The sequence below is a fragment of the Colletotrichum godetiae genome, assembly GCF_030913485.1.
Source record: "Colletotrichum godetiae strain CBS 193.32 chromosome Unknown BDP55scaffold_22, whole genome shotgun sequence".
NCBI classification, from domain to species: domain Eukaryota; kingdom Fungi; phylum Ascomycota; class Sordariomycetes; order Glomerellales; family Glomerellaceae; genus Colletotrichum; species Colletotrichum godetiae.
The window spans coordinates 381,391-394,698 of record NW_026851270.1 but is presented as its reverse complement, the minus strand read 5'-3'; the positions used below and the strand labels follow the sequence as shown (position 1 = coordinate 394,698).

Below are 13,308 nucleotides of genomic sequence, written 5' to 3'. Positions count from 1 at the left end.
CCTGTGTTGAGCCATTTACATCAAAATACCTTATGCAAGATGTATGTCATCATTGGCTCTCACGCCACAACCAACCAAGGTTTTCCCCGGATGCTACGCCCACCCAAAGTTCCCCAACCCCCAGAATGTTTCTCGGTCTTGCTTTTTTTAATGCCAAGAACAAGCTACCCCTCATCTCCGAGTGTTTAGGTTGCAATCGGAGCATGTTCGCTGCTAGAACAGCCGGGTTGGAAAAGTCGTTTGTCGTGCAGGACGTTACACCCACTCTCTCCGACGGTGTAATTAAGCGTCGGAAAACAGGCGGAAAACTCGTGGGGAACTACCCCGCATGTTGATCGTTTCCCTGTTAGCCTATAGTTATTAGACTAGCGGTGGATTTTCTCCTCGCTGGACTCTGGGGAACGGCCGATAATTCTGACGAAGCTAAGGTTCGTGGCCTGCTGGGTGAGCCGGCCCATCGCGAGATGACCGGCGAACCCGGAGAGGCCGCATATGCAAGGTGAAAGGAAGATTGTATAAGTATCGGGTGTTTTCACCGCGAAACTCTCAGTCGTTGTGGAAGGCTCGATAACCATCCTGCTCCGGCATCAAGCTCCTCTCAACTTCCTTTGTCCTTGGTTCTCATCCTCGTAAGGAACGATGGGCTTCTCGTTGAGACGTCTTGCCGTTGCGGCCTCTGCCTCAGTCTTTACTGGTCGCGTATTGGCGCAAAATAGCTCAGCCGCAGGTAAGAAGATGCCAAATCGGATTTCCTATGTGCGAGACTGACATCACGAAGGCATTGTCGTTGACGGCAAGTCTTTTGCCCTCAATGGCGATAGCTCCTCATACCGCTTCCATGTGGATGAGCTGACGGGCGACCTTTTGTCTGACCACTTCGGAGGGTCGGCGACGGAGAGCATGGAAATGCTAGCCCCAGAAGTCAATGGCTGGGTTGACATGATCGGCCGAGTTAGACGAGAGTACCCTGACCTTGGACGTGGAGACTTTCGGGTCCCCGCAGTACAGATCCACCAGTCTGAGGGATACACGGTCAGCGATCTCCAATATCGATCTCACAGAGTCACGGCAGGAAAGCCTGGGCTACCGGGTCTTCCCGCAACATTTGGAACCGATGATGAGGTCTCTACTCTGGTCGTTTCGCTCTACGACAACTACAGCTCGATTGCCGTCGATCTTTCATACTCAATCTTCCCCAAGTATGATGCCATTGTCCGAAGCGTCAACATCACCAATGAGGGCGAGGGCAATATCACCATCGCAAAGGCCGCAAGTCTTAGCGTTGATTTACCCTTTGAAGACCTTGAGATGATCGAATTGAGAGGCGACTGGGCTCGCGAAGCTATGAGAGTCCGAAGGAAGGTTGGCTATGGCACCCAGGGGTGAGTGACGGATGACTGCTACTAAATTCCTGAAGAAGCATTGACTAACCTGACAACCACATAGCTTCGGAAGCACGACTGGATATTCATCCCATCTCCACAACCCATTCTTGGCCCTCGTCTCTCCAGACACTACTGAGTCCCAAGGCGAAGCATGGGGGTTCTCCCTTGTCTACACGGGCTCGTTCTCTGTCGACGTCGAGAAAGGTTCCCAGGGTTTCACTCGTGCTATGCTCGGCTTTAACCCTTACCAACTCTCATGGCCCCTGGCACCGGGAGATACCCTCACTACTCCCGAGGTTGTCGCTGTCTACTCGAATGCCGGCGTCGGTGGCGTTTCCCGAAAGTTCCACCGTCTTTACCGCAACCATCTCATGAGAGGCCAGTTCGTCGACCAGACTCGTCCCGCATTGCTCAACAGCTGGGAGGGTCTCTACTTTGACTACAACGAGAGTACCGTCTACGACCTGGCACAGGAAGCGGCGCAACTCGGTGTCAAGCTGTTTGTGCTCGACGACGGATGGTTTGGTCAAGAGTACCCCCGGTTGAACGACACGGCCGGTCTTGGCGACTGGGAAGTCAACGCGCAGCGCTTCCCCGATGGCCTCCCAGCTCTCGTCAACAAGGTCACCAATCTCGAGGTTACGAACACGACAGATAAACTCCAATTCGGTCTCTGGTTTGAGCCTGAGATGGTCAACCCCAATTCTACTCTTTACCATGAGCACCCCGATTGGGCTCTTCACGCCGGCAACTACCCTCGGACGATCAGGAGGAACCAACTTGTGCTCAACGTGGCTCTCCCAGAGGTGCAGGAGTTCATCATTGACTCCGTTTCCAAGATCCTCTCCAGTGCCCCCATCTCCCACGTCAAGTGGGACAACAACAGGGGCTTCCACGAGACCCCCGTCCCAGGCATCGGCCACTCGTACATGCTGGGCATCTACCACGTTTTTGAGGTCCTCACCTCTCGATTCCCAGACGTGCTTTGGGAAGGTTGCGCCTCCGGAGGCGGTCGTTTTGACCCCGGTGTCCTTCACTACTTCCCTCAAATCTGGACTTCTGACAACACCGACGCCCTGGACCGCATCTCCATCCAATTCGGAACTTCACTGGCATACCCTCTCTCTGCCATGGGAGCTCACGTCTCTGCGGTTCCCAACCATCTTACTGGCCGCACGATTCCCATCAAGTTCCGCGCTCACGTCGCCATGATGGGCGGATCTTTTGGCCTCGAGCTGAACCCGGCCGTGATCTCCGCTGAGGACAAGGTGCAGATCCCCGAGCTATTGGCCTTGGGCGAGGTGGTCAACCCCATTGTGATTGGAGGCGATCTGTGGCGCCTCAGTCTGCCAGAGGAGTCCAACTGGCCGGCCGCCATGGTCATCTCAGAGGATGGGTCGCAGGGTGTGCTGTTCTACTTCCAGGTGCGCGCTCTGTACAACCACGCCTTGCCGCGGCTTCGGCTCCAAGGCTTGGACCCGACGGCCAAGTACTCGTTGGATAACAACGGCACCTACTCCGGTGCTACACTGATGAGTACGGGAGTGCAGTACGCTTTTGATGGTGACTACGACAGCCGTGTTGTGCTCATCTCAAAGATATGACGGACGCACTAGATATTCTAGTGGAAGGACGTCTTGCAAGGGTAATTAGAATGATTTTTTTGCAGAAGCCTGAGTGATAGCTAGAACTAATTCTAATCACTTGAAAACTCATTCCTCGGGATCCATGGACTGGTCTTGAGCATCCTTAAGTTTTGTGATGGCAATGCACTGCAGCCTGCTAATGACAACCTAAGGAAACAGTTTCTTTACCCCAAGGGACGTTATCAATCCCTGATGGTAACCGTGCTACGTATTGATATTGCTCGAGGAGCACACGGTATGACGCATTGAGATTGCCGCTCAACTCAAAGACACGGCCCGAAACCTTGGATGAAGCTATTTCCTCTTTCGACCTACAAAGTCATTTTGCACGCACTTTCCCCTTTGTGAACCAATCAAAAGGCATGGAATTGCGAACCGACGAATGATGAGGAACGCCGGAGAGCCAGAGCCGGCGATGTCACTCGAGCAACTTTGCCAACTTTCAAGACTTGTCGCGATTCCACAGCTCTCAACACTCGCTCAGTGGCTCTTTTCACTGAACATTTGGACACTGCATCGACTGTCTGACAGCCAATAGGATGACACGCTTTGCGAGCGGGCAAATCGCAACACCAAGCTTAACACCGGTAGCGCGAGGTAGATAGAGCAACACCGCCTCATTATCAAGCTCCTTTTCTTTATTCTTCTGTCAATCCTAGCTTTGATAGCATTGATCTTAAAGAGCATGTAATTCTCGCTGAAAGTCTTCATGCCGATGATGCCGGGATGCTGGCGAAAGACACTTGAAGCAGATCGATTGCCCTAACAGAAATCTGAGCCATTGAAGAGATGTGTGTCTTGTCTTTTCGATTGATCACTTCAATATGAAGTGACCTCTGGTGAGAGTCGGTGAAATTTGTATCCATGGTGACGATTGATGCAAGAAAATGGGCAGAAATGTGGGAATCTATGACTGGCTGCGTTGCGAGCATACCGGAATTCAACCAGAGAGTAATCGATGGAAATATTGGGCATTAAATGTCTTAAAAAGGCACTGGAAATATAACTGGATATCCTCAAAGAAACGACTTCTCTCCTTCGCTTAATTGACCAGCGTCCACATCAGTCCTGAGCAGGGTTTCCTCGGCCAACACAGGTGTGCTTCCTTCACCAAACAACCTCCACTGCGCGGGGGACGGGATGCCAAAGTACACAGCCGAAAGAATGCTCCAAGCCCTCAACGGCTTCCCGCTGGTGAAGATCCGTCCAAAAAGCTTCCCGAACGTTGGTGCCGCCCCTAGCGGTGCCAGCAGACCGTCCATATACTTGACAAACTCGACATTTAAGGCGTGCCTATCCGAGTCGATCATGTGCTTCTTCCGCCAACCCCTCAGCGTGCGGATCTCCAGCATCATCTCCTCCTCATCGGGTAACTTCACGCTTCCCTTGATGACGGCAGCAATGTATCGGGCCTGCGCCTCGGAGACTGGCGTCACGGGTCCGGCTTGCTCGGTCTGACCCATGATGTACAGGTCTTTCCAAGTGGGCGATACGATTGACTTGTACAAGTCCACATGTGGAGCTGGCGCCTCCTTACTGGCAAGCGCGCCTGGTGGGAGGTACGGTTGGTCGACGATGTGGTACCCAGTGGCAAGAATAACTACGTCGGCGTCAAGCGAATCGCCATTCTCAAGAATGACGCCGGTCTCGGTAAAGGAGGCGATCGCGGTGCGACGAAGGGAGAAGATACCGGTCTGCAGCTTCTCGATGAAGTCGCTTCGTAGGGTGGCGTTCTGTGCCATGAGGCCGTGATCTGGCTGAAGTTCCGGTGGCATCTTGCCTTGGGCATGGTTGAGTATCTTCTCAAAAAGCCACTCTTGGACGCTGGCAGGAAGCCATATCTGGCTGCTGCGGCCTGTAAGACTGGGTCAGCAGAGTATTCCATCAAGCGTTTAAGATATGGAAAGAGTAGGACGTACTGTCCCACGCCTCTGTCGGTTTCCCCAAAACGAATCGAGGCAGGATCCAAGCACCTCGACGGTTGACGATCGTAAGCTCTTTTGCCAGCGGGCCAACTTCACACGCAACGTCGATAGCCGAAGACCCAAGACCGACAAGAACGACCTTCTTGCCCTCGTAGGCGCTTGGCTTGCGATAGGAACGGCTGTGTAGCACTTCACCCTTGAAAACCTCTCTTCCCTTGTACTCAGGGATGAAGGGCTTGCTGATAATGCCGGTACCGCAAATCAGAGCATCGAACGCCAACACTTCCTCCCCGTGGCCATCCTCTGCGCTTCCCCTACGGACCCTCACCTCCCATCCGCCCTCTTTGCGAGGCGCGCATCCTACAACTGTCGTCTCGTAGCGGATGTGCTTCTCGAGTGCAAAGTGCGCCGCGTACTCGTTCAAGTACCGCAGATGGAGCTTGTGGGAGTAGTAGATCGGGTACCGCGCCGGGTCAATCGGGAAATCGCTGTAGCCCGTGGTCAATCGGCAGGAGTTGAGCATGACGCCAGGGTACATGCCGGAGCTCGTCTCGGCTGTCGGATCCGGGTTGTAGAGCCAGAGCCCGCCAAGCGCGGGCGCGCGCTCGAAGCACTGCACTTCCAGGCCCGCTGCGAGGCATTCTTTGATGGCGACGAGACCGCTAGGCCCTGGATGGCGTTAGTGTCTTTGTCTTGTTTTTGAGGGAACCGCTTTGGAGTTCCTCCTACCTGCACCGATGACGGCGACGCGCTTGCTTTGCGATTCCATTTTGGGGCTATTTGGCACGAGCACGAGGACCGTCGAAGAAGCAACGAGGATCGCGATGAGGAGTGTGAATGCCTAGGGCAACGGTTGTTGCCAATTTATCTGCTTTCGCGTTCAAAGGAGGAATCTTTGCTGGCATCCTTCCCTGATTGTACCACTCCTTTGTATCCTCGTTAAGTGCTGACGGGCGTCAAGCTAGCGTATCCCATCCCTGTCTATGTAAGCGCAATAAATGGTGCCTTTCAGGCCCGAAATGGTGGTCAGCAATATCACTGAGGATTCAGGATTGCCAGCAGAGCATTAGTGGAGAGATATAATCTAGTGATGGGCTGTCAAACCAATCTCTTGGGTCAGCAATTGCATGCAAATCGACTTTCACTTCCGGAATAGACCAGCCCACGTCGGCAGAATGCAAAAGACCCTCGGAACATACTCAACCCCCAGACCAAATTCAACTGCCATTCTTACGAGTTCAACATGGTGTCAATGCGTCGATTAATATGTACAAAAATGGAAGATTTTACATGACGGGTGAAGTCGCCGCTTTCAACGTCGTTCACATCTATGAGTCTATCACAATCACTGCAGCTGCAGCTGCAGCTGCAGCATCTATTTTATATCGTTCGGTAAAGACGGTGTTTCCTTCTCCCTTACTGACCAGCCAGGAACCCGTTGATGTTGGCAGTGATATCAACCAACGGCCATTCGGTTCGGTTGCCAGCCAGCGATCCCGCGACCTTGGCGTCACCAAAGTACTCCGTCACGGAGTAGACGCTGCCACCAATCTGGACAGTCGTCACTGTCGAGCCACCATAAGCCAGGTACGCGTTGGGTACGGTACCAATGACAGCAGCAGACTCCCACTTGGCATCAGCCGAGTGCAGGACCACCGTTCCCTTTTCATTGTCAGAGACGAGGATGACAGTGCCGTTGTATCGGGAGGGGATCGAAACCCCGTCGAGTGCCGCGCCGATGGTATCCGCCAAAGTCAGAGGCACCCGGACCGGCGTCGAGGCTGTGGTGTTGGCGGTGTCGAACCGGTAGAGCTGACCGTCCGAGCTATCGGCAACGAGAAGCGCCTTTCCGTCGGGGGAGGACACGAGTCCGGAGAGTCCGTGGATGGAGTGGTTGGCGGGCGTCTTGAGGTACCACGGAACGGCCTCGGAGCCGTCGGGGCTGACGCGGATGATGCTGCTGGGGAACGTGCCGATGGCGTATGTGGTGCCATCGGAGCCGTGAGCCGTGTCTTGGAAGCCACCGTACACGCCGCCGGTGACCTCAGTCAGGTTGCGCTGCCACAGGACCTGTTTCTTGGTGAGGTCGTACTTGACGAGGATGTTGTCGCCCGTGATGTTCTGGCCACCAGTATCGAAGGCGGATCCGGCGTCGATGATGATGGAGAGGCGGTCGAGGGGGTCGACGCGGACTCCGCTTGAGTGCAGCTCGGGGTTGAAGCTCAAGCCTGGGATCTCGATGGTCTGGATTTCGGACGTGGTAGGACTCCAGGAAATGACACTGGCGTTGTAGAGGACGCTATCAGGATTTAGCTTCTTGCCTTTGTCTGTCGATTTCAAGGCATCCCGGTATGAATATGGGGAAATCTTACCTGAAGTAGGCCACACAGCGCTTGGTGTCGAAGTCTGCATTCTCAGGATACAGCTGGAACGAGTTGACGGTTTGATTCCCGGTCACCTGGGCGCAGGCCGTGGTAGCATTGTGATACTTAGTAGGGCAAGCTTGGATGGCTGGCAAGGCCAGCAAAGGCAGAACGAGGGTGAGAAGTCCGGACATGGTAATGAAAGTGTAGTAGTATTGTCAACGAAAGTCAGTTGTTGGTGAAGGTATCTAGAGCTCTTCCCGTCTAACCCGGGACATCATGAAGCTTATATGTTCACATCTTTGGTCTACCAACCTACCCATTCACGACTTACAAATGCAGAGGCTTTTACGGATACAAAATCCGCAGCACGTCAGCGCATGCCAACTCATTTCTCGCGATGCTACGGCTGGGACCGAGAGGGCCCCGCATCCATGGGTATGCCCCGGCACGGCAGTGTGAGTTGACTCGTGCGCGCGCGCGGTCCGAATGGAGACGACTACCGCGTAGAATGCTTTTTCAGCCCTACGGATCCAAAGAGCATCCGACGGGAGCTAATTCGTGTTAAGCTCTTCATCACCCCAATGCCTAGCAACCAATCTCTATAGATTCAACGCAGATCTCGCACTACGCTACTACGTGACATGTCAAGTCCCCCGCCAGCCTTTAGATTAGCCCTTATGAAGGATTCCCTAAGGTTGTACGGAGTAGAGTCTCGGAGCATTAGAGCGAATTTGTTTACAGATCATAGCGACGATCATAGTTACAAGCAACAGCCCCCGCCCCCAGGCAGCCTGGCGTGGAAGATTTTCTCATGATTCTTCTCCGGTCCGGAGAACATCAAGACTTGTAGTAAGTCTTTGCTAGCCGTTTTGGGATAAAATATCCAGTGATCTTGGCGGCCCACAATGAGTAGGTTACAGTTAGTCAACGTAGAAAAGGGGAACAGGACCCTTCTTGAGTGTCTTTTGGTTGGTTTCAAAGATGGCGAAGCAAGCTTGGATGATTTGATCTGTGCTCAATATCATGTTCCATGGTACTGCATCACCTTCGGGAAAATTATTGTCGACGCCTATGGCTGTGCAACCCGTGTTGGCTTCCAAGTGGGAAATGCGAACGGCTGCTCCGATTAGTGACTACGGAAACCGGTTCCCGAGGGCTGCGGAGAGCGCGCGGTGTGCTGGGCCAGGAAGCGTGCGCGCTTGTAATCGTGCTCCCAATACGATAGCACTCTTATGTCAAGGAAACTTGTTAGGAAGCTCTTACGTTAATCGACAGGCATTGGACATATCTTTCTCCGGAGTAAATAATTGCACTGTTACCCGGATACCCGGCGACAATTGCTCCACTTTCGGTCTGTTGCCCGGCTCGCGGATCCACTCATACTGGGCAGCAGTTCGGCAGCACGAGACTTGCCGAGGCGTAGTCTGCAATCTGCATATTGCCTTGTGTAGCTTGATAAGAAATTGGACGGAAGTCCGTCGCATCTACCACGTTATCATTGCATTGTCAAATGAGCTTCCGAGGGGAACAAGGAGGTGCCCGTTGTTAAGTAACCACCGAACACCCGATCTAGCGTGGTTCAGCGACACCGTCACATTCACAAACAAAGACTGCCACTTGGAATTGTCGACCAGTCGACATGGCAACATGGATTCCCCACGAGGCCGCGAAACAAGCCTTATTTAATGGACGCCTACTGCATCGCCAGACTAGATAGCCGAACGGCCTCATCAACGATAGACCACCACCATTCTCCGACTTCAAACCCGTGCCGCTCTGCCGAGATCATCTCAATAGCAGACACTTACAAGCGTCATTCAAATATCACATGACACCGCGTCTTAGAAATAACACCACATGGAGCTAAGGTGAAAGCCCGTCGCCAAAGTAAACACGACTTCGTAAGAAAGCAAGACTGCTTACGGTCGCTCCAGCGCCAAGGGGCGGAGGCCAACTCCTGGACCAGTGAGAGAGAGAGAAGCCAGCTCTGTACCAAGCGCCTCTGAGGCTCTCAAATACGAACACCAACAAACGGCTCTGCGCCACTAGGCGCTGCCGTTTTATCCCCGACGCCATCACACAAAAGACGTTGCCCCCCTTCTCATCCCCTGAGTGTGCATGTATCGGGTCTTGAGGCGCATTGTGTCTCTTGCGCCAGAAGAAGAGTAATATGTGATACGAAGCACGCAAATCCAAGCCAAGTAGAGGCTGTGCAGTCTGCATAGCATCTCATTCACCTCTATCTCACAGAACTCAACCTGTCACTCCTCCATCATGACTGTCTAAGACAGCCACCCCCACACTTTCTTTTCTCTACCGTTCACCACTAATCTCTCGTTCGCATGGTGATGTCTCTTATCAGCCCAGAAGCCTCTCAAAGAGCGCCGCCACAACCGCCAAGTTCCACCCATCCCCTGAAGAAGAAAGTTAGACCAAAGAGTCCGTCAGAACTGCCCCCAATCAGGAACCTCAAAAGCCTCGGCTGCTTTCCTTTACGCCAATTTCGAGCCAACATCTAAACGAGAGACATGTCAGATCCGCTAAGCGCAAAGCCGAGACATGCTAATGTCCCCGGACACGGCACGCCGGGCTCATCACCGGGCGAAAAATAGGAGATCCGTGGAGCGAAAGGTAAAAGCGGCAAGGAGGCGAAATCCTTTTTTTTTTTTTTTTTTTTTTTTTTTTGCTTGTAATGAGTGAGATTGGCACTCCTCAAAGGCGCATTGCATACACACTGCATAGAATGTGCATCAACGCACGTACGACTTAGAGCACCCCCTAATGCGCTGATCGACCAACAACTGCTGTGCAACAGGGCGTGCCGTGTAAGCCTTGTTCGCCCCTCGCTTTATCTCATTCAAGCGCTCGGAAGGGCGGCATGCTTTTGTGATAGAGGACTGGCTTAGAGGAAGACTGCTGCGGTGACACTGCATCATGCCGAGCAGGATAAAAACAAATGGTGAAGCAGAATACTGTATGTTGTTGGTACCGCAATATATTAACTGTGACCTGGACCAAGACAAGAGCTCAAGAAGCTGTGATTGCCTTCGTGGAATTCTGTCGAGAAAAATGAGGTTTAGAAACATGGTTGAGTACTGATGCGTAGCAGACATACTGCGCAGCGCCACATAGGTAAGCGTTTATGTTCATCAGCAGTCAACAAAATAGTTAGTTGGATTGCAAAAGAGATGGTGTAAATGTTCATTATCGATTCAATGATTACTGCATCTGTAGTGAATATATGACAGTCCGGAAGGATAAGAGATTTTGTCCAAAAATGCCCCGCGCAAGAAAAGAGTAACAAAACAAGCCGTCCATACAAATCAAATGCCGTTCCACGCCATGAACCCTCTTCTAAATTTCCCATTACACCATTACTCGACCCCCGGGAAATCGTTTTGTGGTATACTCTCATGAGACAGACTTTTGTGACCATGTCCTTTAGTTGTAGTCGACGTACTCCTGCGGTGTGACGGGCCAGGCATCGATACCGTCCTGAATGATGACGGACATGCCGCCCATCATGTGGTTCTGGATATGGCAGTGAAGCAACCAAGGGCCCGGGTTGTCGACGAGGTACCGCACGGCCATCCACGTAGGCTGGCTGATGGCGTTGGGTGTCGCGAAGGCATCCCTGCGAGGAGGGTCGACCAAGTTCCAGAGAGTGCCGTTGGCGGCGACGGCCTCCTCGATGGTGTTCCAGGTGAAGTTACCGGTGCCGGAGCCGAGGAGGAACATCTTGTTGCCGTGCTTGTGGATGGGGTGAGGGGGCTGGGGCGGGGCAGTCGCCTGGAAGACCATGTCTACCCAGGTGCCGTTCTTGGTGGAGACGACGGTGGGGTCGTTCTCGGCGGCGAGGACGCCGAAGAGGACGGGGGAGTCGTTTTCGTAGTCTGCGGGGAGAAGGAAGTTGTCGTTCAAAGCCCAGAAGTAAGAGCCGCCCTCGCTGCGCATCTCGAACTTGTGCAAGACACTGGCAGTCTGGGGGATGGCGATGGGAGGGAAGGGCTTGGCGAGAGCCTGGCGGAACACACGAACATCCTTGGAGGTCGGCTTGCCGTTGTCAGCGACCCAGGGAGTAGAGGCGACGATAGTAGGCTCGGGCTGGCCCTTCTCACGCCACTGGAGGAGAGCGGTGCCACTAAGCATCTGGGTGGCGATGACGGAGGCAGCGCGGATGGTGAAGTCACCCTGCTGCTTGTACTTCACGAGGACGGAGTAGCGGTCACCGTTAGCGACGGGAATAGCCTCAACTTCCTGGGGAGTTACATAGGCACCGTCCATGGCATAAACCCACATAGAGTGGTTGTCGATGGAGAACATGGCGGTGTGGAGGCCGTAGGCACCAACGAGGTCAAAGGCAACCCACTTCTCAGTGTCACAGTTGCTCTTCTCAACCTTGAAAGTCTCGAGGCCACCATCGCTAGGCTGGCAGCCATCGAAGACGCCGGCAGGAACCTTGCTCAGGTCACCTTGGCCACGGGCAATGATAGCAGCAGGAATGCATCTAGATAGTGTTAGCGAGACTCATGGTCGTGGAAGGCTGCGCAAGGATGTGACTTACGCCTTGTCAGTCATGCGGGCACCAGCAACGTTGGCCAGAACGTCCTTGCGCTCTTGTGTCAAAAGGGCATCAATCTGCTCGGGGGTACGGCAGATAACGCTACCCTTGCCATTGAACAGGAAGGAGTCGTAGCAGGAGAACTGGATGTCGGCGGCCTTGGACAGGTCGTGAACTTCCTCAGAGATCATGTGGCGGTGGTCAGCGAGCAGAAGAGGAACGACCTTCTTCTCGGCCTGCTCCATGGCATGGATAGCGGCGCCGTCAGAGGAGATCTGGCTGAAAGGCTTCTGGTGGGAGGCAGCGGGGTGGATGGTGATGGCTCCGTAGAGACCATCCTCGATGAGTCCCTCGTAGTGGGCGTGGTACCAGTAGGCACCATACTGAGTGGCCTTCCACTTATACTCGAAGCTCTTGCCGGGTTGGATGGGCTTCTGGGTGAGACCGGGGACACCATCGGACCAGGGGGTATTCAACTGCTCAATACCTACTGGAGTGTTAGTCACCAGTCGAACGTCAGATCAAGATATCTGTCGATGCTTACCGTGGTAGTGAACGGTTGTGGCGTAGGGCAGGTTGTTGTTGACCTTGATGGTAACATCATCTCCCTCGGTGATCTCAATCCTCGGGCCGGTGAACTGGTTGTTTACCAGAATCATCTTCCTCTCGAATCCATCGGGCGAGGCAGTCTCCCAGGTGAGATCCAACGTGAAGCTCTTCGCATCGGCGATGGCTCCCAGCGCCAATGCCAGGGTAGGAAGAATGTAGCGTAAAACCGACATGGTGGGCAGCTGTAAAGACTAAAGAAATTAGAACAAGTGAATGGATAGGATCTAAGGTTGAGATCCAGTGGGATAATGAGCTGGTGTCCTTTCAAAAAGATTTACTTGGACAGGCGGAGGGAAGATCATGATATATACGGAAGAGATACGGGGAGGCACTCGCTCTCTCCACGTCTAGTCCGCCGCCGGGAGCACAAGCCAAGGGTGATCTGCCGTCTACCGTGGCGCGGTCCTCTACACTGGGGGGGGTGAGGTATTCGAAGGAGGTCGATGTCCAAGGCGGAGGACAAGCAGCAGCAGCATGTGCAGAGTGCAGTGTGTGTGTGTGTGCAATGCAGCAGCAGTATCAGTGAGAACGCCAGCCGTTCCTCGCTCGCAGATCCGACTTGCAATCTCATGGCTCACAGACCAGACCGCAGACCCAATCAAGCCGAGTCATTTGTCGTTCTAGTCGCGGGAGGTGCGTAGCCCGGGTCAAAGCCATGAACGTCCATCTACAATCTTAGCCACGTTGTAATCCATCGTCGCCATCATGATGCAGCGCGGATTGGTTCTAGTCGCTCCTGTCTTTGCTCCCACAATCTCTTTGACTTCCTGGGCAAAGCTAACGGTGTACTGTACTCAGCTGGCCGAAGGGTCCGTG

At 53.6% G+C, this 13,308-nt stretch overlaps 4 protein-coding genes across 4 annotated transcripts; 1 reads left to right on the top strand and 3 right to left on the bottom strand.

The window, feature by feature from the left end:
* Positions 1 to 237: 237 nt before the first annotated feature.
* On the top strand, positions 238 to 3,099 carry BDP55DRAFT_611036 (melibiase). The gene is made up of 3 exons (XM_060571179.1): positions 238 to 727; positions 779 to 1,382; positions 1,447 to 3,099. The coding sequence occupies exons 1-3, from the start codon at positions 640 to 642 to the stop codon at positions 2,987 to 2,989; spliced, it is 2,235 nt and encodes a 744-aa protein (XP_060429244.1). The 5' UTR covers positions 238 to 639; the 3' UTR covers positions 2,990 to 3,099.
* A 948-nt stretch (positions 3,100 to 4,047) lies between these two features.
* Positions 4,048 to 5,725, bottom strand: BDP55DRAFT_694187 (flavin monooxygenase-like protein; the record flags this gene model as incomplete). The annotated part of the gene is made up of 3 exons (XM_060577319.1): positions 4,048 to 4,886; positions 4,951 to 5,625; positions 5,686 to 5,725. 3 exons carry the CDS (start codon positions 5,723 to 5,725, stop codon positions 4,048 to 4,050), a joined length of 1,554 nt encoding a protein of 517 aa, XP_060429243.1.
* A 647-nt stretch (positions 5,726 to 6,372) lies between these two features.
* Positions 6,373 to 7,513, bottom strand: BDP55DRAFT_553030 (uncharacterized protein; the record flags this gene model as incomplete). The annotated part of the gene is made up of 2 exons (XM_060569261.1): positions 6,373 to 7,255; positions 7,329 to 7,513. 2 exons carry the CDS (start codon positions 7,511 to 7,513, stop codon positions 6,373 to 6,375), a joined length of 1,068 nt encoding a protein of 355 aa, XP_060429242.1.
* A 3,250-nt stretch (positions 7,514 to 10,763) lies between these two features.
* On the bottom strand, positions 10,764 to 12,665 carry BDP55DRAFT_694185 (multicopper oxidase; the record flags this gene model as incomplete). Its single annotated transcript, XM_060577318.1, has 3 exons — positions 10,764 to 11,829; positions 11,887 to 12,370; positions 12,428 to 12,665. The coding sequence occupies 3 exons, from the start codon at positions 12,663 to 12,665 to the stop codon at positions 10,764 to 10,766; spliced, it is 1,788 nt and encodes a 595-aa protein (XP_060429241.1).
* Positions 12,666 to 13,308: the final 643 nt, after the last annotated feature.

Bases quoted from the DNA above. Each gene is read 5' to 3' on its own strand.
- BDP55DRAFT_611036 (XM_060571179.1), top strand. From the start codon at position 640: ATGGGCTTCTCGTTGAGACGTCTTGCCGTTGCGGCCTCTGCCTCAGTC. The intron at 728-778 runs GTAAGAAGATGC...GACATCACGAAG, and splicing joins GCAAAATAGCTCAGCCGCAG to GCATTGTCGTTGACGGCAAG. The intron at 1,383-1,446 runs GTGAGTGACGGA...ACAACCACATAG, and splicing joins GTTGGCTATGGCACCCAGGG to CTTCGGAAGCACGACTGGAT.